General features: G+C 41.2%; 2 protein-coding genes across 9 annotated transcripts in view; one reads left to right on the forward strand and one right to left on the reverse strand.

The window, feature by feature from the left end:
* Positions 1 to 9,697: 9,697 nt before the first annotated feature.
* insm1b (insulinoma-associated 1b) lies at positions 9,698 to 12,536 on the forward strand. Its single transcript, XM_084743154.1, has one exon. The coding sequence runs from the start codon at positions 9,981 to 9,983 to the stop codon at positions 11,445 to 11,447; it is 1,467 nt and encodes a 488-aa protein (XP_084599280.1). The 5' UTR covers positions 9,698 to 9,980; the 3' UTR covers positions 11,448 to 12,536.
* Positions 12,537 to 16,606: 4,070 nt separating this feature from the next.
* ralgapa2 (Ral GTPase activating protein catalytic subunit alpha 2) overlaps positions 16,607 to 27,893 on the reverse strand; it is a 119,145-nt gene continuing 107,858 nt past the window's right edge. For 2 of the 8 annotated variants that reach the window (XM_084743269.1, XM_084743265.1), the window contains 2 exons: positions 25,784 to 25,905; positions 16,607 to 17,600 (listed from right to left, as the gene is read on the reverse strand). In XM_084743269.1, coding sequence (XP_084599395.1) covers positions 17,440 to 17,600; positions 25,784 to 25,905 — 283 coding nt within the window. In that variant the 3' untranslated portion in view covers positions 16,607 to 17,439. Of the gene's footprint in view, positions 17,601 to 20,980; positions 21,024 to 22,881; positions 22,942 to 23,773; positions 25,652 to 25,783; positions 25,906 to 27,893 lie in introns of those variants that run through there. The other 6 variants (XM_084743267.1, XM_084743261.1, XM_084743268.1 and 3 more) reach the window with 5 other exon arrangements.

Below are 27,893 nucleotides of genomic sequence, written 5' to 3' on the forward strand. Positions count from 1 at the left end.
TCCAAAGATAACAAAATATCTCTACCATAAAACTCATTAATTAAGCGAATGAATCCAAACACCAAAGATGAAATACACAACTATTTCTTGACCAAATTAAGTAACTTAACATTAGCTTAGCTTAACATACAGGTTGTAAGCAGTGGAAAACAGCCTGGCTCTGCCCAAAAGTTAACAAAATCTTCCTTCCACTAAAACTCATTCATTAAGCCAAAATATAAAGTTTATATAATCCATTCAAACAAATTGTATCTTTACATGGGGCTATGTGCTGGATTATTTCTTGACCACGTGAAGTAACTTAACAAAATTGCTGACTAAAAAAACACACTAATTACATTGTTTTTTTTGGTTTGGGGATAGAATCTGGACCATTTTTTGACCTGGTGAAGTAATTTACTTGAGTATCTCCCTGTAAAATCACAATTTGATGTTTTTATATTTTGGTCTTTGTATGATTAAAATAATGTAATGTTATTAAGTCATTAATAAGTGTGCTAAAGAGATACTGGTAGGGATATATTTTTATCTTTGGACAGAGCCAAGCACCGTTTCTAGTCTTTGACTTAAGCTAAGCTAAGCAGCTGCTGTACAGCGCAGAAAGTAGTAGTGATTTTCTCCTCACCTCTCCAGGGGAGGGTGAGGAGAGGAGCTTGCCACCTGCAAGCTCACCGCTAGATCACACTAAATCCTACACACTGGTCCTTTAAAACAATGTGTTAATACTGTGAACTTTAGAGGTGCTGGTAGGGGTATATTTCTAGTTTTGGGCAGAAACAGACACTGTTTCCCATCTTTGTACCCTGCTAAGCTAAGCTAAGCTAAGCCAAGCTTTGATTTTCTTCTTGCCTAACTCTTGGAATAAATATATTTACTGTACTGTATTGTATTATTTATTAATTTTCAAAATAAAACAAAGCATTAGTAACATTGTAACTTTGAAAAATGATAAAGATCATGTTAAACATTTCCACTCATCTGAGAGAGTAAGAGAAGAGAAACTGTGAATGTTCATTAGATGGCTCTCATCACTCAGGCGCTTAAAGCCACTGATAGGGCACCGACTTTTATTTCCCACCGGCCCTGTGTGTTTTATAGAAGCACTGAGACACAAAGAGGCAGCTGCCACTGCAAGTCAAGGGCAGAAGTTCAGTACCATGGACAGCAGCCAGTCTCTTCTGGACATTCCACATTTAGAGCTATGTTTTAAAATATAGCACTGTGAATATTAATTCAAGAAACTGGGCGGTTTTGTAGCTAACAGAGCTTTCTACATGAGTCTAATGTATGAATAAGTGAGATAAGCTGACTAATCGTTTAAAGCTACGAGAACGACGACTAATGTGTAGCTCCATATGTCAATAGATAAAGGATATGGCCCATTAGGTCTGCCAGAGTCCATCCTTCATGCTCCAAGATGATACAGCTGCTGTCTACGCTTTCATCAAGATAATGGTGACCTCATATAGAGAGTCTATGAGCAATGGCCCTGATTTCATTTTTCTTACATGGAGTCATTATCAATATCATTACAATCTTCAGTCAGCCAGCGAGCAACAGAGGGTGGACCTTTTTTGTTGTCTACTTGCATGAGAAATGTATTGACTGCTAAGCCAAATGCCTGTCAGTAAGATCCTTTATATGCTGGCTTCTCCTGCTACAGTGTGTGTGCGCCTCCTCCACCTCTTTGTATCTGCGAGGTGTGTGTGTCTACATGAATGTACCTCAATTTACTCCTCTTCACCCCCATAGTGCAGCTGTGCCTCAGAGGACTCTTGTGAAGTAATTGAATGAGCCGGGGCAGGGGGAAACCTGTGGCAGCGAATGTGGTGCCCGCTGGCCTTATTATCTGTAATACGGCAGCCGCTCTGCCTGTGCTTTCTCATCCGCTCATGAATACAGAAATGAATGTGGCGGACGTCAGAGGTCGAACGCAGAGGGGAGAAACAGGCCAGAGACGTTTTAATCAGCTCCCAGATAGAACAATCACTTTATCCACCTCCACAGCTCAGAGGTGAATTAGTGTTTAACATTCCAGGGCATGCTTTCTGACAGGGGACTCCACCCCAAACAACCAATGGACTGCGGAGATTATTGAGAGACACTCTGATGTTTTTGATGAGTAAATTAGAGCTAAACATGCCCCTGGGACTCCAGCAACTGATAGGCCTGATATGCAGGAAGACCTCTTTTTAATAAGAGGCTTTTTACAAGGAAAAGAAAAGCTGGTGCCGTCTCTTTGAAGCCTTCCTTCATATGCCTGTACCAACACAACATTAGATATATAACCAATGAAATTGTCTACAGACGTCATTAGCAACCTTTTGCAGTTGTTGATAATGCATTTCATACTTATTTTACAGTGGATATAAAATAATCCCACTCCAAAGATGCATGTCATGACAAAGTAGGAGAGACTGGGGGCAACTGTGACTGGGAACAACAAGCTAGAGTGATGACACTCCTTTACTCCACAATCCTTTTTGTGCCTCTGGAACAGAAGCAGCATCATTTCACCTTTAAAAGTACTATTCAGAATCTATGCTAATATCAATGTTGCTAGTTAGCTATGCAGGATTTTATCACAGCTGCAAGACTGCGGCAATTGTAATACGTGAGTTACAATTTTCCCTGAGCCTCATGGACCTATGCAAGCACCTTATTTGTCTGCATTGATGTTTGTTTCTGTTAAAAAATAATAAATAAAAAATAATCAAAAACCAAGTTACCACTAGAATATTGGGGGCTCTGACTTCTTTGATTAAATTTAATGTTATAGTCTAGTGAAAATATGTAAATTGTATTATTAACAGTGCACACACACACACACACACACACACACACACGTATGTTTATACTCTTCACATGCAGTACCTTTTCAGAATGGCATAAAAGCCCAGAAACATCTGTCCTTGTCCTTATAGGGTCATCAGCATCATTGTCAAAAGTACAGATGACATCAGGGACATTCCCAGTCAACACCGAGGTCCATTAGTCTTAAGCTCAGAGCTGTACCACTTTACAGGGCTTTTCACAGTAACCTGGTCTCGCGGGCATCCTTCTAAAGTACACTTTAAAGTCTAGACAGTGACCTCTGTGTTGCTCTCATGGCCAAACAGGCAATTTCCCCATTGATCTTCTGGATACTACAGTCTGACTTTTTTTTTTCTAGAAGCTCGCCGCAAACCATTTACTATTGTTGGTCTTTACAAGTGCAGGGTGACTGCTGTTTTTTTACAGTGAAATGTTGACTCTCAGAGATTGGTGGTTTGCTGGGTCTTCCATGAGAAACCAATCATTGATAAACAAAGGTGTACAACCTGTACAACCCAAACGTTAACACACAGCTGACTTTGGTAAAATGATTATACATGTACAATAATTATATAAATTATTCATCACAAGATAAAGCACAAAGGTCAGAGTAGCAGTACTACAAAATAGACATACTGTCTTACAATTAGAATTCCTACATTAAAAGTTTTACTTAATTACGTATTCAGAACAAAATATTTTTAAAGTACCAAAAGTAAAAGTACTCATTAAACAGAATGGCCCATTTCAGAGCAATATATATTATACTATTGGCTTATAATTTACTATACCATATTTATGTGTATATCAATTTAATGATGCAGCCAGTGAAGATGGAGGTAATTGTACATACTTTATATACTGCTGGGTAATTTAAACTATAATAATCCATCATGATGTATTAGTTGATTATGTTTTGTATTAATAATCTGAATCTAAAAAGTAACTGGCAACCAAAGCTGTCAAATAAATATAGTGAATTGAAAAAGTACAAATTTCCCTCTGAAATGTAGTCAACTGAAAGCAGCATAACATGGAATCATTCAAGTGAAGTACAAGCACCTTAAAACTGTACTTAAATACAGTCCTTGAGTAAATGTACTTAGTTACATTCCTCCATTGAAAGGAGGGGGGCCTGAATTTGTCAGGGGGCCATGATCCCCTTCACTAATAACAATCCTTGTCCCGACAGAGCAGGTCAACAAACAGCGACAGTTAAACAAGTTAAGCAAGCTTGGTGCCAAGGTTGACTTTTTTCTGTAAAAGCAACATTTAGGATTACATCTGAAGTTAATTAATGTAAGCAAAAAGCTAGCTAATTAGCTAGCAAGTGTTAGCATGAGTGATGTTAATTAGCTAGTGTTGTGCTAAGATTAGCTAACTTGAGATCTGAATAACTTTTCCAGGTCCCCAGCAATGTATTTTAACTATTTTCAAAATTTGGTTTTCTTTTCATTAGATATACGTCTGGCACAAATACTTGTATTTGAACTTTGACCAAGATACCAGGCTTGCTCAGTTGTTACTGGAGCACCGTCTGTAAAGCATCCTTTGCTCAGACAGTTTTTTCTGTGAATGGAGCAAATACCTGGAACTGGATGCCTGATCACGTGAAATCTGCTGCAAATAAGCACTTTTAAGAGAGCTACCAAATCCTGGTTAATTCAGCAACAAACCTGTGTTCATGTTTAATTTTCAAAATATAATGTCCTCAGCATAGTCTGTCATTGTGTCTTGATGTATGCAGCTTTTAATTAGCTTTCTGATATCTTCTTTTACTCCGTTTATCTTCTTTATATCTCACTGTTTTAATCCCTTATTTTCATAAAAGCCCTTCAAGGGGTTGGTATTACAAATTAGCACCTGTTGTTAAAAGTATGACACTTGTGCAAATGACATTGTATCTGTCCCTATCAAATACACCACTAATAAATAATTTAGCAATAAGAGAATACACACTAACAAAGAAGCAGATGATTAAACCAAATTACAACAGAGCAGCTAAAGACAATGGGAGAATAGAGGAGAACTGAGCTGTTTTCCCTCTATAGAAGTCATTTAAATGTGTTTTGGACAAGCTAATTTAGAACTATATTTAAAAACCAATCACTTCATTAAACTCTGGCACTTTTGTTCTACTGTGTCATTGTTCTCTTGTTGGTGCCTGCCTGCTCTCAGTGTCAGGGACAAAGGCTAAAGCCGAGGCTGTGCTGTGTCCACAGCCAGCCTGATTAAATCTGGGTCCCTTGCTGGCTCTCTCCATGGTGCTGAAAGAGCCCTCTATCAGATTACAACCAGCCAGAATAGGACCTCAGCTAATCCATTACAATAATTGATTGACAATGCATTGAAGGTGGCCATGTAGTGAGCACCAATTACAGTCATGTCCTATTGCACTTTCAAATTGGCTCGGGTTGGTAGAGCACATGGAGCCAATCATTCATGTTGGAAGTACAGGAGCTTTCTGTACATGTGTGGTGAGAATACGGGTAATCTAATCTCTGTAAAACAACCAAACTGCTCCACGGCTGCCACGGCAACACTGTTAATGTTTGACAGAAACAGCGAGGTGACATGCCTGCAAAGAGATTTGAGTACAATGCTTTGGATACTGGAGGTAAACGTTGTCTGTTCTCAGCATTAATTCTTCATCCTGTAGGTGGTGCAATGAAGTAAGAACATGGCTCAGAGGCCAGACTCTGAAATGTACCAATCTTAAACTCAAACTTCTGTCTATACAGTGAAGCCATGAACAGTTAGGCTCATTTTAAAGCGACTATTAGTAGAAAACTGGACAAATTCAGACCTACAGCTAATAAACATGCTTTTATATCACATAAAAATATTTTAAAACATAATTTATTCAGATGCTTCCAACTTTTATCATATAATATATTATATAATATAGTAACTGTCAATGCAAATGAAGGGTTTAGGACTGGAAATTAACTTTGACTACAAACATGTGTACAGTAGGGGAGACTGGGAACAGCTGTGACAGGGGACAGATGCAACATGGCTTCTTATTAAGTCAGAAACTAGAGTGGGATGCCCCTATAGCTAGGTGGTAGAGTGTGCACAACATACTGTATACTGAGGCTATTGGTCCTCTGCAGCGGCTGCAGCTTGATTCCTGCTGGCGGCAAATTTGCTGCGTGTCATCCCCCCTCTCTGTCACATCTTCAGCTGTCTCTATCCAAATAAGGGCAAAAGTAAGTAAAAGTAAATAATCTTAAAAAGAAACATGCTAGAGTGATGACACTCATAATTCATATACTCAGTTAGACCCTCTCCCCACCAGTAAGACAAAACACTCATTCCACATATGCTGCTGCATTCAGTGGAAAAAGCAAACAAATAAGCAAACAAACTTGTGTTGGACGTATAAACGTCATTTTTTCATGGCTGATAAAGTAGGGATGGTCTCAACACAGTGTTGCAACCATCCCCAAGCTAAACAGCCGTATTAAAACACACCACACAGCAGTATTTTTCAACATCAACAAGTTGCTGTGGAGTACATAAAAGAAGAGTTCAGTTAAATACTGATTGCATATTTATTTTTTCAACAGATATGTCACTGTGAGGAAAATTATAAAGATACTTCACACACTACAGTGTTACAAAAAAATCAGTTTTTAAAATAGTTGCAGTTTGTACAATGAATATATGTTTAATAATATGTTGCATTGCAATTAATTCCATTCTTTCTGTTTCATACTGAAATATGGAGAGACTGAAAAGTGTCTGTAGATCTGCTCATTAAGTCAAAGCAGACCTTTATGCATAAAAAAACAAAACTCAATAACTGTTATTTGATAAATATTACTAAATAAATGAATTATATTATAACTATATTGTAAACCAATGTATTATCGAGCCAAAAAGTAAAAGTCAATAAATGAAATTTATTGCATTATTAACCTGCTGCAGCCATTTCCTGATCATGTTGCAGCTGTCTCCATGGTTGGGGACAGTTGTAACTTCTGACTTCTTCCTGTCAGATGAATATTGTTAATTATATGCCATACATAATCATCTCTAAAGAAGGGTATGAGTAACTAGCAGGCATATGTAAGTTTAATATGTAAAGAGTTAGTGGGTCTAATTCAAATAGTCTTAGAGTTACTAGGTGAAATGCAAAAAATGTTACAACCATCCCCAGTTTCCCCTACATTGGACATATTGGCCTTTGCAACTTTTCTGTGCTTGTTCCTTACAAATATGTTATTATATGAAACTAATGTTTAAAAAAGTAAGACCATCATTAGCATAATCCAGGTAATAAAAAAAAAGTGTTTTAGAAATATAATTTAAAAATACAACAGTGCTTTATGTAACGTAATTTTTAAAGTCTGTCTTTTAAAACAATTTTAAAAAGTGTACCTCAAAATAGATCAACTCCAATGTACTAAAAATAAATATACTAATTCTTCAATAAAGTGGCATTTCAGTGTACTCACAATAAGTGTACTTTATTGCATGTGTATTGTACATTCTACATTAGTGAACTTTTAAAAACTATACCAAAATACAAATACTTATAGTGGCACGTTTACTTTTGAAAATAATAGTTATTTAAAATCCTTTGTAATACCCTATTAGTATGCTTTATTTAAGTATACTTTAATTTCACTTCAATTAGATGTATACGTTCAGTATGTTTACAAAAGTACCACTTTGAAAAAGTAGCTCAAACAAAATAAACTTTAATTTAATTAATCTAGCATGTATGTTGCATTTGTACTAAGTATACCTGAAACTGTCCCACTTTATTACAGAAAAGTATATAAATACACTTAAACTTGTGCTTTTCTTTGGTTTAATTACAACTAAAATCTACTTGTTCCTGAAAAAAAAAACCCCATCAATTTATTTAATCATTAACACACTTTAACCGCAAGTACACTGAAGTTTGCTAAAATGTTACTTGGTGTATTTATCTTTCAGCAGGGTTGACAGCAGGGCCTATAGGCGAGAGCAACATTTAAAATCCTATAGCATGATAACGTTTAGGAGGGTGTAGCCGAGCCTGCAGCAGCTGTATGCTAATTAGGCGCCTATGCTTCCCGTCAGCACGCGCCACTGATCAAACACGCGCATGCGTCGGTGTAGCCAAGAGCAGCGGCCCACGCGCCCCACAGAAATTATCACGGGGGAAAGAGGAACTCGTTAAAATGCCATCAAAGCTTGTAGTCCCAACAAACCACGACTAATAGACGCTGCAGAGTGAAAGAACAACAAGTTACAGAGCGGAGGAGGCAAATACGACACACACGGAACAAAAAGTTTGGATTCATGTTTTAGAGGATGTTAAATTAGTAAATCACTAAGGCGAGTCAGTGAAGCAGAAAAACAAAAGATTAAAGAAAAAAACGTAGCAACGACTGGGTGATGTACAAGTTAAGAAAAATAAAAATCTGAGAATACTTCAAAATAAAAGTTCAAACATTTAGTCTGATCTCTATCTTTAGAACAGCTCTATATCTTTATTTTAGTTTTAACAAATCTGTCATTTAACCCTCTCTCTAACCAAAATAACGGTGTGCTTTGAGGCAGGTGAGAAGGCACGAGGGACACAGAGGCCTATTGAAAGGAAGGCGCAGGCCTGCGGCTCGGCTCCGATTGTGTAATTATTTGACTTGGTCATACTGCAGCTTTATGCAAATGAGGGGAACAATGTACGACGATGGAGATTAATTCCTCCCTGGTCTGCCGACTGAAAGGAAAAAGAATGCACTCTCTGCCAAGTGGCGCACTGCAGACTACATTTACCCATTATAACGAAAAAAAGACAAATACACAATATATGAGGTATGTGCAGAAACCATGGAGGAGATAGAAAAGAAAACAGACCATAAAAAGTTGTCTTTGTTAGGCAGACAGTAGGCTGATTTATTTGACTGTTTTAATTAAAATTAGTTTTATTTTAAGAAATCATTTACGTATAACTACTGGATTAAATTAAATGCAATATCAAATCTTGAACTTTATTTAATCAGTGAACAACCGCAACTTTGAGAACAGCTCATATTTGTACAAACTCTTCCATGCCTGCTTCATTTCAGCTGCGGATGTCTGTGCAGCATTTTACAGCACAAGCCTCGGCTGCGGCCTTCTTTGTCTGGAGCACTGATTCCGCCCAGCACGCGTCTAGCTGTGGGCCAGATTGGCCGTGAGTCCCGTTTCACAGTTAAGAGGTCAATTTGCCTTTCAAACGAAAAAAAAAAAAAAAGACAGGGATATCCAAGCACGGGCAGACGTAGCTATTGTGCACAAAGACCAGAGGGCCTTCTTATTACTTATGTATGCAGCGAGATGTCTGATTTATATGTCGAGTTAAACTACCGAGACAGACACGTGCCCTAAAATAAAGAAACACTCTCTCTATGATGTTTATTTAAGACATAATAAAATAAAGGGCTATAAAATCTGGCTTATTTGGTTTGGTGGAAAGCTTGTGCGTAAAGTTGGTGCGCAGAAGATTGTGAACAACTCTAAACCGTGTGTAGGTTAAAAAGCAACCTGAAATTAGGTGAATCTGTTCTCATAAATGAGTCTTTTAGGTGATTTTTCACATCAGAAATGTTAGGAAACAGAGCTTTTTCTTTGTATTTAACCAAGCTTGTCTCATCCCCGTCTTAATTCCAAATTGTGATGATTGTGGCAGTGACGGACATTTCCTTTTGGCAGCTCCGTGGCCCCCCAGAGGAGAGCCACAAAGCCGTGGCACGTGTGCAGTTGTATAGGGGCCCATCAGACCGTAAAAAGAGGAGGGTCCCGGCGTGTGCCTCTGTCGGGGAGGGGCTGAGCGCACACATTAATGTAATAAACCGCCAGTACATCTGCTAAGCTATCTGCACATCCTCCAACGAAATCCACCAAACCCAGGCTCTGAGCCCTCCCACAATCAAATCCACTGGGAGCCAGGTTTCATCCGATTGGTCGGGGAAGCTGCAACAGGGGGGGCGAGAACAATAGCATCATTCCGGCATAAAAAGAGTGGAGCTATGCCTTGGAGACGAAAACATTTCAGCAACAGAAGGATCGATATACTGGGGAAATAAAGTCCCACAAGCTTCTAGTGTTGCCATATTTTTAACAAACCTGGATACTCGAGACTTCACCCGCCTCCCCGAAGTGCCTTTCTGCTGTTCCTCGCCAAGATGCCCAAAGGATTCCTGGTAAAAAGAAACAAGAAATCCGCACATGTTTCCTACAGGACTCGGTCAGATGAAGATGACCTCCAGGAGCCACCCACCCACCCAGCTGCCTTGCCGTGTCAGGCGGAGCCCTCCCCGCCGATGTCCAGCGTTGCGTCCAGTCCGGACCGCGCCGCAGCATCACCGGATTTCTCAGCGGCTGAAGCACCGGTGCCAAGACTGGAGAAGCCGGCGCAGTTCGGCAACCCGGAGGCGGTGTGCCAAGCCCTCTACAGCCCCACCCGGCCCATCAGCAAGGAGCACGACAGGGGATATTTCGAGCGAAGTTTCAATCTAGGCTCGCCTATTTCTGCAGAGTCATTCCCAACACCTGCCTCCCTCTCCGGCCTGGACCATCTCCTTTACGCTCCGGTCGACTTGAAAATCGGCACCAGCAACAGCAGCCGCAGCGGCACCACCACCTCCTCCACCAGCAGCAGCAGCAGCAGCCTCCCTGCACCGAGCAACCGGGTCGGAACCAAAAGACCCGCAGGTGACGGCGCAGAGCGCAAACCCAAACCCGCCTCCAAGAAACCCAAAGCCATTAGAAAACTCAACTTCGAAGACGAGGTGACGACTTCTCCAGTGCTCGGTCTCAAAATCAAAGAGGGGCCGGTGGAGATGAAGCCGAGGGCGCAGTCCTCCGGAGGAAACAAGCCGTTAGGGGAGTTTGTGTGCCAGCTGTGCAAGGAGGCGTACGCGGATCCCTTCTCTCTGGCTCAGCACAAGTGCTCCCGCATCGTCAGGGTCGAGTACCGGTGTCCAGAGTGCGATAAGATGTTCAGCTGCCCGGCCAACCTCGCTTCTCACCGCCGCTGGCACAAACCCCGAACCACCGGGGCATCGGCGATGTCCCCCGCGCCGGGCAGCATCAAACCTGAAATGGCCAAAATGCCACCCCTGGGTGTCAAGTCAGTCTCCGACGAAGCCAAAGACATGAGTGACAGGGACACCCCGAGCCCAGGTCTGTCCGAGTCGGGCTCTGAAGATGGCTCGTATGACTGCCAGTTCTGCGGGAAGAGGTTCAAGCGACAGGCATACCTAAGAAAACACATCATGGGACACCAGGCCTTGCAAAAGAAAGTGCTGGAGGAGTTTCAAAGCAGCGATCGCGCGGTGGCAGAGCAGCCTCCGGTCTCCTCCTCAGCATCATCCTCATCATCATCCTCAGAGGAAGCCTCAAACCAAAGCCCTCTCAATCTGAGCCCGGTGGACTGCCTGCTGTGCCCGGTGTGCGGGGAGAGTTTCACCAGCAGGGCCGGCCAGGAAAGACACCTGCGCCTCATGCACTCCTCCCAGATTTATCCGTGCAAATACTGCCCCGCCACCCTCTACAGCTCGCCGGGGCTCACCAGGCACATAAACAAGTGCCACCCCTCGGAGAACAGGCAGGTGATCCTGCTCCAAATGCCCGTGCGCCCCGCCTGTTAAAGACAAAACTCGTGCCTTTCATGAAGGAGAAATAAAAAAAAAAAGAGAAACAAAAAAGAAGTGGCTAAAAAAATTAAAGAGTTTCACTGCCATAACTTTAGGCCAATGAAAGGCAGGGCGGTTTGATGTTTAAGTGGTGTTTAATGAGGTGTCTTTTCCATGCCAATCAGTGATTGTTGAATGCTTCTCTCTATATTTGAACAACATATAGGCCTATTTTGAGATTTTCTTTCTCAAATTAGTTTATCAAGAAGAAAAAAAAGAATACAAAGCGTTAGTTTGACTGTTAAAGGGTATTTTTCTAGGATCAGCACACGTGTTCAATGATAGCTTCTAGACCTAAGAAATGTCTTAAAGATTCTCAGAAATCATTTTCCCCCCATCAGAGCCTTTTTCAATTCACCGACCGTGATTGCTCTCTATCACTGTAGCTTTACGCTAGTTTGTGAATGACAGAACTTATCATCAACTTTGTATTGGTGGGAAAAAAGCGAGTGAGTGAAGCATTCCCTGTTTAGTAGAACCACAAATGCCTTTAGTATACAAATAAGCCTAGTCCGACATAGCCTGCATACATACACATCCAAATCCCGCTGTATAACTGCCTTAAAAAGAAGTCAACATAGACTGTTTTAATTTTGAATGCTGGCACATATTTTATTATTATTATTATTATTATTGAAAGATTGTTGCAATATTTTTCATCATATGTTTATTTATTTATTTATTCTAATTATTTTAATGTAACTTATTGTTGTGTTTGTTGTGATTTTTTCCTGTGAATCGTTCTGGCAGTTTACATGTCGTATAGCCAAAATGTTTTTTGTTTTATTTTGTTTTGTTTGTTTGTTTATTTTATTTTTGTGTCAACTTTACAGTATGAGTTGTGATCTTTGTCGTGGGTCGGGTTTTAATCTTCAATCTCCACAGCTCTTCTTGTAAAAAAGAAAAAGAAAAAACGTAAAGCTCTTACCTTAGATGCAATCTTTTTTAAGGACAAGTTATTTTTCTTAAATGTTGGCTTTTATAGCGCTTTGATTGTATGTGTATATCGTTGTTGTCTATCGAAATAAAATATTTTCAAAATGATATGATGTCTCCAGCTGGTTTCACTTTTCCATTTTGAAGAACTCGGCTTTAACAAACTTTATTTCATAACGAAAAATCCCCACATTTCTTGAGGGAGTTTTATATTACTGACATAAGTTTTGAAATAACTCGCTTGTTGATCTTAGTCTTTATCCATGATGTGTATTGTAATTTCCTCATTTTAGTCAAGTTCTTGGCTGATGAATTGTTTTTAATATAATCATGCCAAGATGACATGAATGTAGAAAATATTTAATTATAAATAAGTTATAATTTTAATAACTTTGAGATGTTGAAAAGGCCTCTGATTTGTGGTCTTATTTTCAGGACACAAATTGAAACAATTAGACTGGGCTAATAATTATAATAATGATCACAATGATAATATTAAGAACTCTATCAATATTACCTTTATAGCCTACTTTAACAAAAAAAAAAAGCACCTCACTTCATGCATGAGTTTATAGATTTAAGTTTTGAGTGAATTTAGGACCATATGTAATAAAATAAAACAGTTACAATTTCTGTGTATAACACGGAGACTTCACAAAGGAGAAAGTGCAGATTTAATTCTGATTTACGGCCGATTAGGTGCTTTTAAAACTGCTTCCCAAAGTGTGGTCCGCGGGCCTCCACCCCAAAACTTTTGACAATGACAGTACTCGTTTCTTCTTGGTACCATCATCTTTCTCTCACACCGAGTCACAGGCCGAAATAGCGCGAATCTATTTAGTCGTCCTCACCAGGAAAAAGAAACCCTAGAAGTCCCCTTTGGCCAAACCTTTGCCTTCGATTCCCCGTTTATCAGACTGATCCGCAGTAAATCATCGCTGCAGTGGCTCAATAGACGCCGTTTCGCTGCCATAGAGAAGCACTTAGGGCCTAATCATAAATTCCCTCCTTAATACCATGTCAGGACATGACAGAAGGACAAAGAGGTGGTGGATCACAGCTCACCTCTGCAGCAGTAAAACATCTGTCTGCTTTGGACGACTCATGCAGCTCGATTTGTGTTGGTTTTATGTTGATTTAAGACACATCAGGAGCTCAGTTGGCTTCATATTTGACCCCAGGACCTGTAAAGCATTAAGTTAGCTGTAATTTAGCAGGCAGCCTCCAACAGTATCACCTCAGACTTATAGACACATAGACTGGGTTGCACCAACAATGATTAATTTTATCTAAGATTAATGGTAATCAAAAGTTTAGCAAAACTAGGTTTAAAAAGAGTATCCAGATTTAAAATTAAGCAGAGTTCTACTGTACAATTAAAAACTAATCTCACCTTAGTGAATCTAAGTTTAATGATGTGAACTGAAATTAAATAGTTTAATCAATAAAGAAATGCTTGCTTACCCAATTTGAAACAAACAAAAACACATTTGAGTGCTGTCAGGACCTGGTAAAAGACAGACAAGGACAAAGCTTACATTGAGAGGTTAATCTTTCTCAAATGCAAAGTTGTTTAAACATTTGGTGTAACATTATTTAAGTTAACTTTAAACAAACTGACTTCAGCTCCTATGTCTCCTGTTGTTGTTGTTCCGGCTCATTAATATCTGCACCTGTCCAAGTCAAAGAAGAATAATCCAAACTTTTTAAAATGAGTGCCAACACCCCATAAAGCCTCAGTGACAATATATCAAGACAGAGAGATCTTTTTCCGTGTGAACATAGACTACAGGCAGCAGAGGAACACATGAAATAATACAATATGGTAGTAATCATGGAGAATGGCAGGCTCGGAGGGGATGGGACACCCAGCACCTGCCTGTTCTGTTGTAAACTACCTCACAGTTGATGATGACAGCACTGAGTTGGGTGAAAATGAGGTAACATTAGGCTTCTTTCTCACCCTTTCTCACCGCACACAGTTTTAGGGATCCAATTACAGTCAAGTGCTTCTCTTGCGTCTTTATGTGACCCAGGCGAGGCAGGGCACCCGTAGGTGCTGCGACCATTGCACCTGTACCTCCTGGTGAGGTTCCATTATGCTGGCCTCGCCATAAGCGAGGCTGAGCAGCAGGGGAGACAGATGGGAGGAGGGTCAGGTTACCCCTGCTGCTGCTGCTGCTGCTGCTGCTAGCACTGCAGGGCCAGGGTCAGAAAGCCCATGGTAACAGCACCATCATGTCAGCAGATAAAACCCACACCCACTGCTCCACAAAATCTGAGGTTACACAATTAGCTGAGAGAAAAACAACAAAAAAACATAGAATTTCAAATTGATTTAATGAAATGTTTCAATTTTCACATTTCTAATAAAGATAGCAGGACTTCGGTCGTTAAAAACAGTTTGATATGTTGACAAGTAATGATGAAATCTTCAAGCTTTTTTTCCTCTTTTTCTTATACAAAGATTATATTACAGGCATTAATATATTTATATTCAGAGGACAGCAAAGCCCTCAAATTTGACACAATGTACAAGGATTTTCTAAAACGAGAAGAAAAGCAAAAACATACTAGGACTAAACACTAGCTCATTTTTTCTTCACGTATATAAGACACACAATCCTTATCTTGGTCCAAACTAACATCTCCAGCAACTATAAGCCACCAAAGGGGGAGCACAGACCCCTTCAACAGACATCATCTATAGCCTACAATCTTTAGATCAGCATCCTGGGTGGTTCCTTCAAGTGGCTTTGCGGGGGAAATAAAAACCATAGATGTGATCCAGGCCTATATATCTATACATTCTTCAAAAAAAAGCACAAAAACAGATCTGTCAGTCCTCCTGCTGTTTGGATTCCCCATTTTCTGCTCCGGGGAATGAACAAACAAAAGGAGGAGGAGGAGGAGGCAAGAGTCAAAAAAATGACAGGAGAGCATGGGGGGAAAGTAAGGCATAGTAGTAGCGCAACAGATGGGGATAGTGTTGCAGCTTGGGTGGAGCCCTCAGAGGGTGTGAGTGTATTAATGTGTGTGTGTGGGGAACACCTGGCTACCATGACAACCTGAGCAGGGCCAGGTTGGAGAAGAAGTAAGAGCGCCGGCCTGGCTGTTGCTAGGAGGGCAGTTAGAGTTCAGCTCTGGCATCCCACCTAAACCCCCCCACCACCCCCCAACCACCAACCACCAACCTCTCCTGTGGCCTCAGGAGGCGACATGGGGAGAGGATCATGGGAAGGAGGAGGAGGAGGAGCCGGTGCCACTTGATTCCATTCAGATAAAGACAGAGCAGCACACCACCTATAATAAAGACTAAACAGAGAACCTTGTGATTCCGATTCCATCTGTTGCTGTTGTTGTTGTTGTTGTGGGAAGCACAGTGATGGCGACCTTTAAGGGAGGAAAACACTTTGTTTCAGACACTAACGAGGAGACGTGATGCAGGGTTTCCATGGTTTGTCTCACACGATGAAGATGAGAAACTAAAATGTGATTATGGGGAGTTAGGGTGGGTGTGGGACAGCATCTTAGGGGACAGACATTACACAGGCACTGTGAGAGGCTCCCTCTGAAACTCGCACATACATCCACACAGTCACTTTCTCTCACACAGCACACACACACACACACACACACACACACACACACACACACACACACACACACACACACACACACACACACACACCAGTGCATGGAGTTAAGATTCACCTGAGGCTCTGGCGGCAATTTCCTCGAAACAGCAACATGAATACATTAACAACACAACAGCAAAATAATTCATCAAATAGTCCTTTCTATGTACATCAAGCAAAGAGACAAACTTAAAGCAATTTACAACCAAAGAACAACAGAGACACATTCAATGTTAATCAATGACAGTGAGTGCAAAAATCCACGAAAAAAAAGAAAAATATTGGTTGGGAACGTTGGAACGTCAATGTCGTAGCTTCACAGGAGGACAGGGGAAACTGATAGCGGAGGAAAGAGACAGGGGGACTTATTCAATTACCGGACATGAGCCTATGTTAACGACATCAGAAGACAATTACAAACGCAGTCTTTTCTCATTCCAGCAGAGTTGCATAAATCAAATAGTGACACGATCCATCGGAATTCATTTAAAAAGGAAAATTAGAGTGATTAAAAAAGAAAACACCCAAACAAATTTCAGCTCAAGTTAGAAAGATGTCATTGATTGTCCACTCTGGGTTCAAAACTATTAAAAAGCATCTGACTGCACGCGCTACATGGACTGTGTAGAAGTCGGTGTAGCGGTGAAGTGAGCACAAATCAATCTGGGGAGGTGTTCCCCTTGTATCAGTCTTTTCTCCTTTTCATTTAGGGAGATGGTCCCAACAAACTGAAGTGGTATCTTTGACATGAAAGGTTGTGGCAGGTGTAGGAGGAGGTAAAAAAGGCAAGACACCTTTATAAATGCATACCAATCTCTTGTGCAGTATTAGCATGATGCCATTTACAGCTGTGTCATTCAGTGCTTTGTCACATTAAGTTTTGAGACAGATGAGATATAGAAACAGGGTAAAGCAGTCTCCCATTCCCTTACTATAGTAAGAACTTTTATCCCTCTAGTGCGTCATATGTGCACTAGAAAGTGAGAATAAAAATGATGTTTCTATTACAGGTTGCTTTAAGACTTCTTAGTCAAGTCTTCCTACGTTGCCGAATCTTAAGCTGAAACCACCAGGATGAACATAAATAGCTTAGTCACATGTCCATCTTGTTTTAAGCAGTTAAACACCACAACAAATGGAAATGTATCAACAAAATCAACGATTGCCACTTAAATTAAAAATTGCAATATGCTCCAGTTACATGTTTATAATATGACACAAAATAAAAACAAAGAGAAACAATACACGCCAAAAAAAAAAAGAAAAAAAAAATCTCTTGCAGTCACGGCTGGGTGTGTGAGGTTCTTCAAGAAAAGATTAAAGGCTGCACTCGGAGAAGGGAAGGAAGGAAAAGGGGATGGGGTTTGAAGAGCTCAGTTGGAGGATTTGCTTATAGCGCTGGCTGATCGGCGGAGTTTTCCGGAAACTCGGTTCTTTGTGGCACGGGGCATTGTGGGAGAAACCTGGTCGACGGAGTCCGGCACTCCTGTGGTGGTGTTTCCGGCGTCGGTGGTCACGCTGCCGGTGAAGGAGCCTGGAGGAGGAGAGGAGATGGAGGGAGAGTTTGTATCCAGACAGAAACAGAGGCAGAGCTGGTCAGACATGGCAGGGGCTCATTGGGCTTTGTGTGATTGCTGTTGATCCCAGCATGCTTTGTCATGCACGTGGCTGCTCCCACAACCAAGATCACCCAGTTCGTTCGATTTTCACCAACATTCACAAAACTTACAGTGCAAACTGTGAAAAAAAGTGTCAGGATTTAAGTGTGTTCTCCCCCTTTAAAGGGATATTTTGCATTTTTTGAGGTGGGGTTATATGAGGTATTATCTAGACTACAGTCAGCGCAGACCAGTTTAGAGAAGCAACAGAGTTACAGGTGAAGGAAACTAAGTCATGTCCTGCTGTGGACAGGGTCAGCAGCAAAATGCATTTTAGTCACTTAAAAAAGGTGCAAAGATCAGTACGTTTAGTAGTTTAGTAGTAGCAGTAGTTGTTGTTATAGTAGATTATATTCACTGCTTTACTTTGCTGTCGGGGAGCCTTTTCTGATGGAAAATTGCCAAATATCACTCCCTCCAATGCCACCAGATTCTTTTGGCAAAAACAGTAATTTTACCTTGCAAGCACGGGAGTTGCCGTCTACCGCTGCCTTGATTGGTTAGGTTTTTTGTGTTATTGTGTGACTTTGGTGAATCTGAACAAAACACTTTAGTCTCACAATAATACAAACTAACTAACCAATCAAAACACCAATAAATCACACGTATTCTTCAAAGTAAGTTTGTACCAAAGGAGCCTGGTGGCTTTGCAGGGAGCTCTATTTGCCTTATATAACGGTGGTTTCCTGTCGGAAAAGGCTGTGTGACGGCAAGGTAAAATGGTGAAGATAATCTAAATGTAGCGCATACGTAAATGCATAATATGTAAATTCTGCCACTAGGGAATAATAAAATATGTAGACTGATGAAGTTGTGAAGGAGTGTGGGATCATGGGAGACGTTTTCTGCACTTTTAAACAACCATCACCATAAGTTTATGAAAATCTATCTGACATGATTCAGGCAGAAATCAAGTTCATGGACGAGGACATGTATTTAAGTTTAATCATGTTCGCCAACTTCCTCCTTTACTCTTTGACATATCCTTTGTTTTCAAGTAAGTTAAAGCAAGTAGCAACTAGCTAGCAATGCTATCAGGAAATAAACCATGACCTTGAAATAAATATGAATTTCTCTCTATCCTAAAGTTGTTGAACACATTTGGGATAATCTAAGTGCACAACTCAAAATATATATCATATGTCTAGTATTTTTAGACACTTTAATGCAGGAATGTTACATGTTATAACATTAAACTGATATTGATTTATTTAGGTGGCTAAATATGTTTTGCTGCAGACCATATCCACAGCAGTAGATTGCTTAGCTTCCTAAATTGGTACTCCTGCTGTTTCTCCAAACTGGGGGCTACAGTGGACCACCATCTATTGTAAGTAAAACACTGAGTCTGGATAAGTACCTCATACATACATACGTACAACCCCACATCAAACAATCTGAACTACCCCTTTCAGTCATTAGAGTAAAGATTTGAGAAAGCAAATCAAATATTTCAGGAATTGCATGCCTTTTTCACATGCTGTAGATAAGCAATGCCTACTAAAAGAGAAGCTGCCTTTCCTCCCAATACAGTTTTTACAGATGCTTACAAGATAGAAAAAATGAGAGGTAACCTTTGTAGCTACGAACGGAAAAAAAAGTATTCAGTTCACAGTGTGACAGCAGAATGCTTTGAATGAAAATAAAATTACACATTATGCTCTTGTTGTGAACATGCGGAGCCTTCCCATTGTCAAACATTGTCCTTTTTCAAAAAACTTCACATCCATGATTACGGGATGGCAAATAGTAATAAGCAGGGAGGTGGGCATCAAATGCTGGTGAGGACAATCAAGTATTGTGAGCGTCGCCCCGACTTCCTCAGTGTGCCCCTGACCAAACTGAACCCCCCTCCAACCTCACCCTTCCCACCCGCCTCTGCCCCATGCCTCGAGTTTAAACAACTTTTCTGCTTTGTCGAGATGGCATCTGGTTGCCTATTTTCTTTCCTATCCTTTTATTTCCTGCCATTTTTTCGGAGGCATCTCAAGTTGCAGCGGCTAAAAGGAATGGCAGATGGCTGGAGTAACAGACACTCAGCAGCACAGTGGACACCGGCAGCATCCAGGGCCACGGCTCGCTGGGAGAAGAGGGCTGGGCTATGGATGAAACATTGGGTATGTGTATTGTGTAGAAGGGGGATGAAGGGGGGGGTTCTGTACATGCATTCTCAAATCTGCATTTGAATATAAAAAAGGGGACGGGCTTGGCTAAAAATGTGGGCTGGCCTTCTGGATAGAACATTCCCGTATTCTTCTACTCATTCCTACAGTAAACACTTTGTTTTCTAAACTAAACTCCAGCTGCATGGGCTGTAAAGACGTATGACAGGCAGGAGAAAAGCAACTACCTATTAAAGCTAATATGCACAGACAATAGTGTGGTACAGTTCACCACCCACTCAACAGACTTCCCTTTTCGTTTAGCGGCCATTAAAACATGCTGCACTAAACAGTCATCACTCCCACTGTGGCACTTAATGACTGTGGTTGCATCGGTTTCTAAATGATGTTCTTCACTGTATGGCCTTATGTAAGAATTAATTTTCATAGTAAGTTACTGAGTGAAAAAATAGAAGAGGCTAATGTGTCATTATTATCGTCAATAAACCCCAGCATTTCCGCTCCTTACTCAGCCCAATCTGCCTTATGGTGAGGTTAATTTCAGATGGAAAGAAGAAGAAGGGAGAGACTGAGAGAGAAAGAAAACAAAGAAAGTCTTTAAATGGACCCTGCCATCCCATTGGTCCCCTCTGCAGCAGTTCAAACAAGGCTTTAGATGACAAAGACGTCTTCCAGTGCGGCAGGTGTTAGTCTCAGAGTCTGCCCCAGGCGAACAGGCACACTCCAACAGGAGGAAATGAGGGGGGTGGAGGAGGGATTGAGGAAAAAAAAGGAAAGAAAGAAAAGAGAAAAGTGTTTGCTGGGGGAAGAGATAAAGGCGCGCCACATGCAGAAGCGAGGGCCAGAAGTGTAGCCGTATTGTTCATGCTGCTACTTAGTCAGGTGCTAATTGTCCCCGCCGTGCATCACTTTCAATTACCAGCCTGGCCTAAACAGTAGGACACCCCCCAAATAAACAGCCCGGTTTCTCTGTCCCCTTCCCTTTGTCAGAGCACTCAGTAAATAAAGCGTGGTTAGTACTGAATGAAAAAAGAGGGGTGGGTTGGAGGGGAAAACAGCCAGGATGAGTGATCGAGCGAAGGGTAGGTAGTCCGCTGGACGGTAACAAGCTTCCGGTCTGACTCGGGGCTTACCTTCGCCACATACAGTATTTGGACCTTTAAAGATATTTTTAATCTAAAAGGGAAAAACAGAGTAAGAGCATCACATAAGACACACACCAAACCATACTGCAGCAGAACACAACACAACGCTGCTGAAACGTCGCTGATTAAGAGGGATGTTCAGGCAGCTTGTGTGGCATTGAGGTTAGTCGTCACTGGAGGGTTTAAAAGTCACACATGGTTTACTGCTTTGGGTGAGGAGTTAATCAACAAGTGCCATTTTCCTGAAGAAACCTTTCAGTACTTTTCATGTGGATGGTAAATAAAGTCAGCTAAATTGCTCTGAGCTGCTTGACCAAGAAAGAGTTCTGCTTGTGGAGCCGTTCTGGCAGTGCCTAAATGTACCAGGATGCATTGCTTGCAAATTTCTGATGCCCATGTTGTTGTGTATCACCACTCTTGCCTGTAAGTATGACTTTGTTGGCAAAAACATCGCTTTAGGTGACAAAAAATGCTTCTCTGACAAGACCCCAGGCTATTTAGAGGTGGAGCCTAGAGCTCCAGAGAATAATACTTCAAAATCATGTTAAAAAGAGGTTTATGGGAACTGTAGGTTCTGTGGTGGATGTCCAGAATCTGTTGTGCATTTGTTTTGGTATTGTCCATTTGTGGAGAACCTGTGTGTTTTTATTGTAGAAAAAAAAAAATCATGAGGGTTTTGTCCTGTTTGGAAAAATGTGTAGTTTGGTGTTGTTGAAGATGGTGTCCAGAATGACACTTACATTGTTAACATGATTAACCTTATTACTATAATAGTGACATTTCATATCCATAAATGTAAATTTACAGGTAGGAAGGCTTTCTTTGCTCTATTCAGTAAGTAATTCAAGCAATACATTTGTTCAATTTGACACTCAAAAATAATTAAAACTGTTACAGCTTGTAATGAGTTAAACAATTTATAAACATTTTTATCTTCTATTTTATTTTTATACTGTCTAGATTAAAAATGTATGTTTGTTTCTCTTTTTATATTCTTTTATGTGCATGTTTTTCTTTCTTGTGCTCCCCTTTGTTCAGTTTTTTTGCATGCACTGAGGAATTTACCACTTCACCTGACTACATTTACCATCAGCACTGACTGGACATCCACATGAAAAGTGCAGATTTTTCCATTTAAGACCATAATGTCTGATGGTGCCTGATAAATCTGTCCAATTCACAGATTTCAAAACTACAATTTTTGAAATCCAAAAACACTGATAATGGACAGTTTACATGGCAACAGCAGGCTGAGAAACATTTACAATCAGTGTTACTACCAGACAGGGTTACAGGGTGAGAAAAGTACAAGATGCTGGGGCACCTCAGAGAGTCATGGGAGCTTTTAAGTTTTTATCCACTTGAGACAAGAATTGCCTTCTCGTGTGCAGTTACTCATTTTCAAAAAAGTTTAGAGGATGAACAGAAAAGAGCAAAATAATAAAAAGTGAGCAAAGCAGTGCAGGTGTAACACAGCAAGTGCACTGTGGATGGAGTCTGTATGACAGATGGACTAGCTCATGCAAGAAGCCATGACTAGCTGGATGAGGTCGATGTTGCATTCAGGATCATGGAGGACAAGACTGTGGAGAATGCTGACAAGCCAAACAGGTTAAGAGATGGGTGATGAACAGAAGACTGCAAAGGGTTAAATGCCTCACAACAACACTGGTGAAACACTGCAGGAGTGCTTCATTTAGCCATCAGCATGCAGAATCTGTCAGACCTGCTTTCTACTTTTACAAAAGAGCTAAATCAAGCGCAACCTCCAGTTATTTGCTGATGGTGGTTGGGTTCACTGTGACCTAAATGAACGAATGGATGGGTGGAAGTTGGTGGGCTGGGGCTGGGCGTCATGCCTAGTGTGGAGGAAGCAGGCAGAGTCTTACAGTCCAGTTTGGCCCAGGGGTACTCCATGTCCCAAACCATCCCCGGCCAACGCCTGCACGCTGTCATGGAGCATGGATGACATGTTAGTGGCAGCAATGGGAGCCAGAGCAGGATGGAACGGACAGACATATGGATGGACAAACTCACAAACACATACACTCTCACACTCACACACAAAAGGCATGGGAGGGCAGTAGTACATTTCAGAGAGGTGGGAATGAGCAGCAGTGTCAGCCAGCCATCACTGCTACATTGAAGATATGTGCTTAATGGGACACAGATGATCAGGCATGACAGAGTACAATGATAAACTTAGATGCATTATATATGTGGCTTAAAGCATTACATACGCACATCATGACTATGGTTTTTCAATTCATATGCAACATTCTTTGACATTTTTCACTATTTTCTTGACATTTTTTAGACTAAAAGATTGATCAACAAAAAACTGTCAGATTAATAAATAAAATAAATAAAAATAATTATTAGTTGCAGCCCTAGTGGTCGCACCTGATATGTGTGTTATCTTAAGAACACCTCAGGTAAGATTTCCAGGGATTTATTGGCTGAAAATGAAAGTATTCAAATAGAATTATTAAAATATGATGCATGCATTTAATGTCACTTTTGGGGGCCACAAAAAATGTCTGCACTTTGAGAAGCCATGTCTTAATTAAAAGGAGCTGTTTAGATCTACAGAGGGCACAGAGCTTCTTCCATGCAAGCCATCATGTTGAATCACCACGTTTCTACAGTAGCCCAGAATGGACCAACCAAACTTTAGATATGCCCTTTCATGTTTTCTGCAAGTCATGGCCACTGTGGTTTTTCCTGCACAATTTAAAGGGGAGAGTGAGAGGAGGTGTCACTGCTAGATGCCACTCAATTCTTGATTTTTTTTTAATTTTGTAAGATTTCTTTACATTAATGAAAAAAACTTATTTCACACTAGCCTATATTCTATGTCTGCTTTCTATCTAAGCACTTCGTTGAAGCTCTATGACGCTTATACAAACCCAAGATACCACATTTCCATGGCTCCACCATAACATAAAGTAAATTTATATAAGATTCTGTATCATTTCATACTTATTTTGCTAAAACTGTTAAATATAAATTGAACTTTGAAAATCCTACAAGAATTAAAATACAGCTCTGTGGGTTTGAACCCATGAAACTGGAAGTATTTAAGCCCTCTTCTATAAAAGACCGCAACATCGCAGAGCAAATGTCATTTGCTTATTTGTTATGTTATGATACCATCGTTTTCCTTCACAATACCAATTCTGGTTCCTGAACTTAATGTATCGGCGAATACTACCAATCTGAGGCCAGTGCAAAAAAAACAAAAAAACAAAAAAACACCTGTAAACTACTAACCCTGTATGTTGTTGTATGGCCTGGCTCAGGTTGAAATTTTTGGCACATGGGACACTACAGAGAAATAAAATTTGGGGGCTAATAACATTATGTGATAACGGATCAATGACTTGGATATTCGCTGTTAACCGATTCAGCGTTTTAGGTCGTATGAAAGGCATTTCTGCTACTGGTATTGGTACTGGAACAACTCTACAAGAAAGTGACTGTGATACACTAGTGTTTGGAGTGAGGGAGTCCTGAATAAAATATGAACACACGGAAACACACACCCTTACATTAATCTGTTTACACGCATAGATTCCGGAGAAATACAAATTGCTGTTCAGAGTGAGTTTCCGCAGCAGTGAGGGCGACACAACAGCCTTACAGACTTCATTATGTTATGGCCTCTCACATTAGCCACAGCATACGTTCCATGCTGTGAAACATTATTCTCAGGCCTGGCTAACCTCTCTAACCTCTCTCTATCCAGCCTATTCGTCTTTATCTGTATCTATGTTTTCCTTGTTCTTTCCCTTTAAGCTGGCTTGGTGCTGAGGAGGTGAGTAGAGGTCAGTCCAGGGAGAATTAACACCTCTGAAGGATAGATGGGCAAACAGTATGGTAATGTGGCTAACCACCTCTTGCCTGCCTTCAACAGCCTGAATATCACACCTGCTGTCTGACAATGTGAAGTCCTACACACAAACACTCAAGGAGGCACACTGTCTAGAAAATTCAGACATTTAATTCTCACATGCCAGCATACAGGATAAAAATATTACATACTCTTTAGACCGCCCTTAAAACTTATGAGCACTGACAGATGTGAAAATGACAAGATGGTGTGCTATTGTGGAGTGCTTTCCTTGTCAAAACAGAACGTGTGTCGGGATCCAATAGAGTGGAAAAGTGCAATCCTGTATTGATTTCAGTGCTGTTGCAGATCGATCAGAGCTGCTACAAGTATGAAGAACAAGATAAGACACGTTTTCCATTCTATTCATCATGGACTGATAAGAGTGCTGTACTGACATCCGCGAGCTGCTGTTTGTCGGTCGGATCTCTTAAGTGTTGGTGAATGAGCTCATGAGGACGCACGCGCACACACACACACATGCAAACACGCCGTCTGCAACTGCTATTTAACAAGGCTGCTTATATTCATAGGAAAGTAATTGCACGGAAAGATGCAGTTTGAAACAAGAAGAGATGAACAAAGTAGCGTGAGTGGGGCTTGAGGAAGTGGAGAAAGCAGAGTGTTTGAAGTCAGTCGGATGGCGTGAAGAGCCAGGCCCTGTTGTTTGATATTCATCAGTGAGCGTGGGCGTGGAAGAAGAGCAGAGAGAATGAGGGAGGTGGAGGAGGTGATGGGGGCAAACAGGTGTGGAGGAGGAGGAGAGACTGATACGGGAAAAGAGCCAAGAAAGGAGACGATGAAGAAGAGGGAAAGAATACAAAATGAAAAGGGGCATAAAGAGATGGAGTGGAAAGACAATGAAGCAGGACAGAGGTGTAGAGTGGCTGATTTCTCACCTGTCCCACTGATTGGATAGCCAGGAGAGGGAGAGAAGACCTGTGAGGCAAAGTCCTCGAAGGTCATGACCTCTCTGTGGTTCTGAACGATGGCCTCCAGGTAGAGTGCCCGCTCCTCATAGCTGGTTGGTTTTCATTAAGGAACAAAACATATTGCCAGGTTGGACAAAACAAAACAGAAATGTAGCAAGTTATAGTTAGTCTCTGCCTGTGATAAAATCTAAAAGTCACAGTATAATCACATTTTACATCAGTATTGGCTGATATTGTCTTTGCGGACTGAAATTTTTATACTTTTTATGCAAACCCAGACCCCCTAAACTAGAGTGAGATTAGTTTGGAAACCTCACCAAACTGTAAATGAAAACTTAAAATAATCATTAAAAAAAGAAATCAAACAATGAGCCAATTAAGTAAAAAAAAAAAGAAAAATAAATTTAGCTCCATGCAGAACACAAAGCTCAGTCTCCTGGGCGAGAGACCTGTGTTAAATTTCTTCAAACTGCCGATATCCACTCTCTTGCTCACAGCCAATCAGAGCACAGAAGCAGCAGCCAATCACAGCACAGTAGGCAAAAAATAATGCAGCTTTGTCCTTCTCTTGTAAAAGCAACATATAGGGTCATATCTTCAGTCAGCTAATGTTAGCAAAATGCTAACTAGCTAGCTAATGATTGATGTAGATTAGCTAGCTAATTAGCTTGGAACTTTGCACTCGGACAGCAGTAACTAGCATAAACAGCTACTGTTTCAGAAAAAAAGCCACTGGCTGGACACAACTCTGCTACGATGTAAGAGAGCAATAAGCATCAGCTATTAGCCAAATTGTTATTTTAAACATTGTTGCTAGCCCACAATTTCAAAGTCGGTGCATCTCTAATCAAAACATTGATCTGTACATAGCATAGTTCACGTGTTAGGAACAAGTCATAGCAGCAGTCACGAATCACATCTTCCCAGTGCTGCACTGCATATACATGTACTGTACTGAGTGATCTGCGAGAGCGAGAGGCAGTTTTACTGGGCAGGGCCGCTCCACCATCAGCAACCCAGCCAGAAGCAAAGATGGAACAATCAGCCGTGCCACACATCCCCAAATGAGAAAGCAGTCTCCAAAATAATCATAAAAAAAGAAAGAAAGAATACATCACTACTGGCGTGATGCTCCAAACCTCTCCTCTCCCCCCTCTCGTCCCTCTCTTCTCTCTAATAGAACCCCTGCTGCAGGCAGCATGTCTAGGACCACCCTCCCCGATGTGCTGCCTGCCACTTCTCCGTGCCATCAGGGGGAAAATTGGAGCCATTTGAAATTCAGAGTGACAAGCAGTGACTGGAGCCTGGGCAGCCAGCATGCAGGATGGATGGCCGGATTTGAAATGGGGAAGCTCAAATTAATAAATAAATAAATAAGCCAGCAAAATGGCTGCCGGGCGAGGGCGGAAAACATTCTGATGGTCATTATCATATCATTATCATAGATATATCGTGCTGTGTCTGTTGTGGAATGGAGGCAAGTGCTGGATAAAATATGTTGCAGGGAACTACTGGAGTAAAAAGGTCGATCTGATGGCATAATGATAGTAAGCACTTTTCAGATTTAACTGCGTGTGTGTGACAATGAGTCTGATTGTTCTCACAGCTGTCTGTTGTGGCCATTTTCCTTGATAGACGACACCTAACAAATTGCTAGACAAACACATGCATTCTCACTCACAAACAAACAACTCCGGTCGCTGAACACAGAGGGGCCCCTCCCCCTCATCTCATTATGATTGCCAGGGTGGAGTGGCACTGGGCTGTTGCTGACGCCAAGGCTGAACCAGGCTGAGCTGAGATAGGCTGGACTGGGCCGAGAGGCTCCGGTCTGGGTTAGATAGATAGGACGAGACAGTGACTGGGCAGGGGGCCTGCTGTGGGCACATGCCGCCACAGCAGGGGCCAAGGCAGCCATGACCAATGGCTTTGAGGGAACCGTGGCAAAGTTGGGGTGATGGGCACCTGAGCCGGGAGGCACCAGAGGGTACCACGGCCAAGCTGCTCACAGGGACAGACTTAGATGGACAGAGGGCGGAATAAGACAAAGGACAGGGTAACAGAGGACAAAAGAGAG

Source organism: Lutjanus erythropterus, chromosome 18 (genome assembly GCF_056507025.1).
Source record: "Lutjanus erythropterus isolate fLutEry1 chromosome 18, fLutEry1.hap2, whole genome shotgun sequence".
Taxonomy (NCBI): domain Eukaryota; kingdom Metazoa; phylum Chordata; class Actinopteri; order Lutjaniformes; family Lutjanidae; genus Lutjanus; species Lutjanus erythropterus.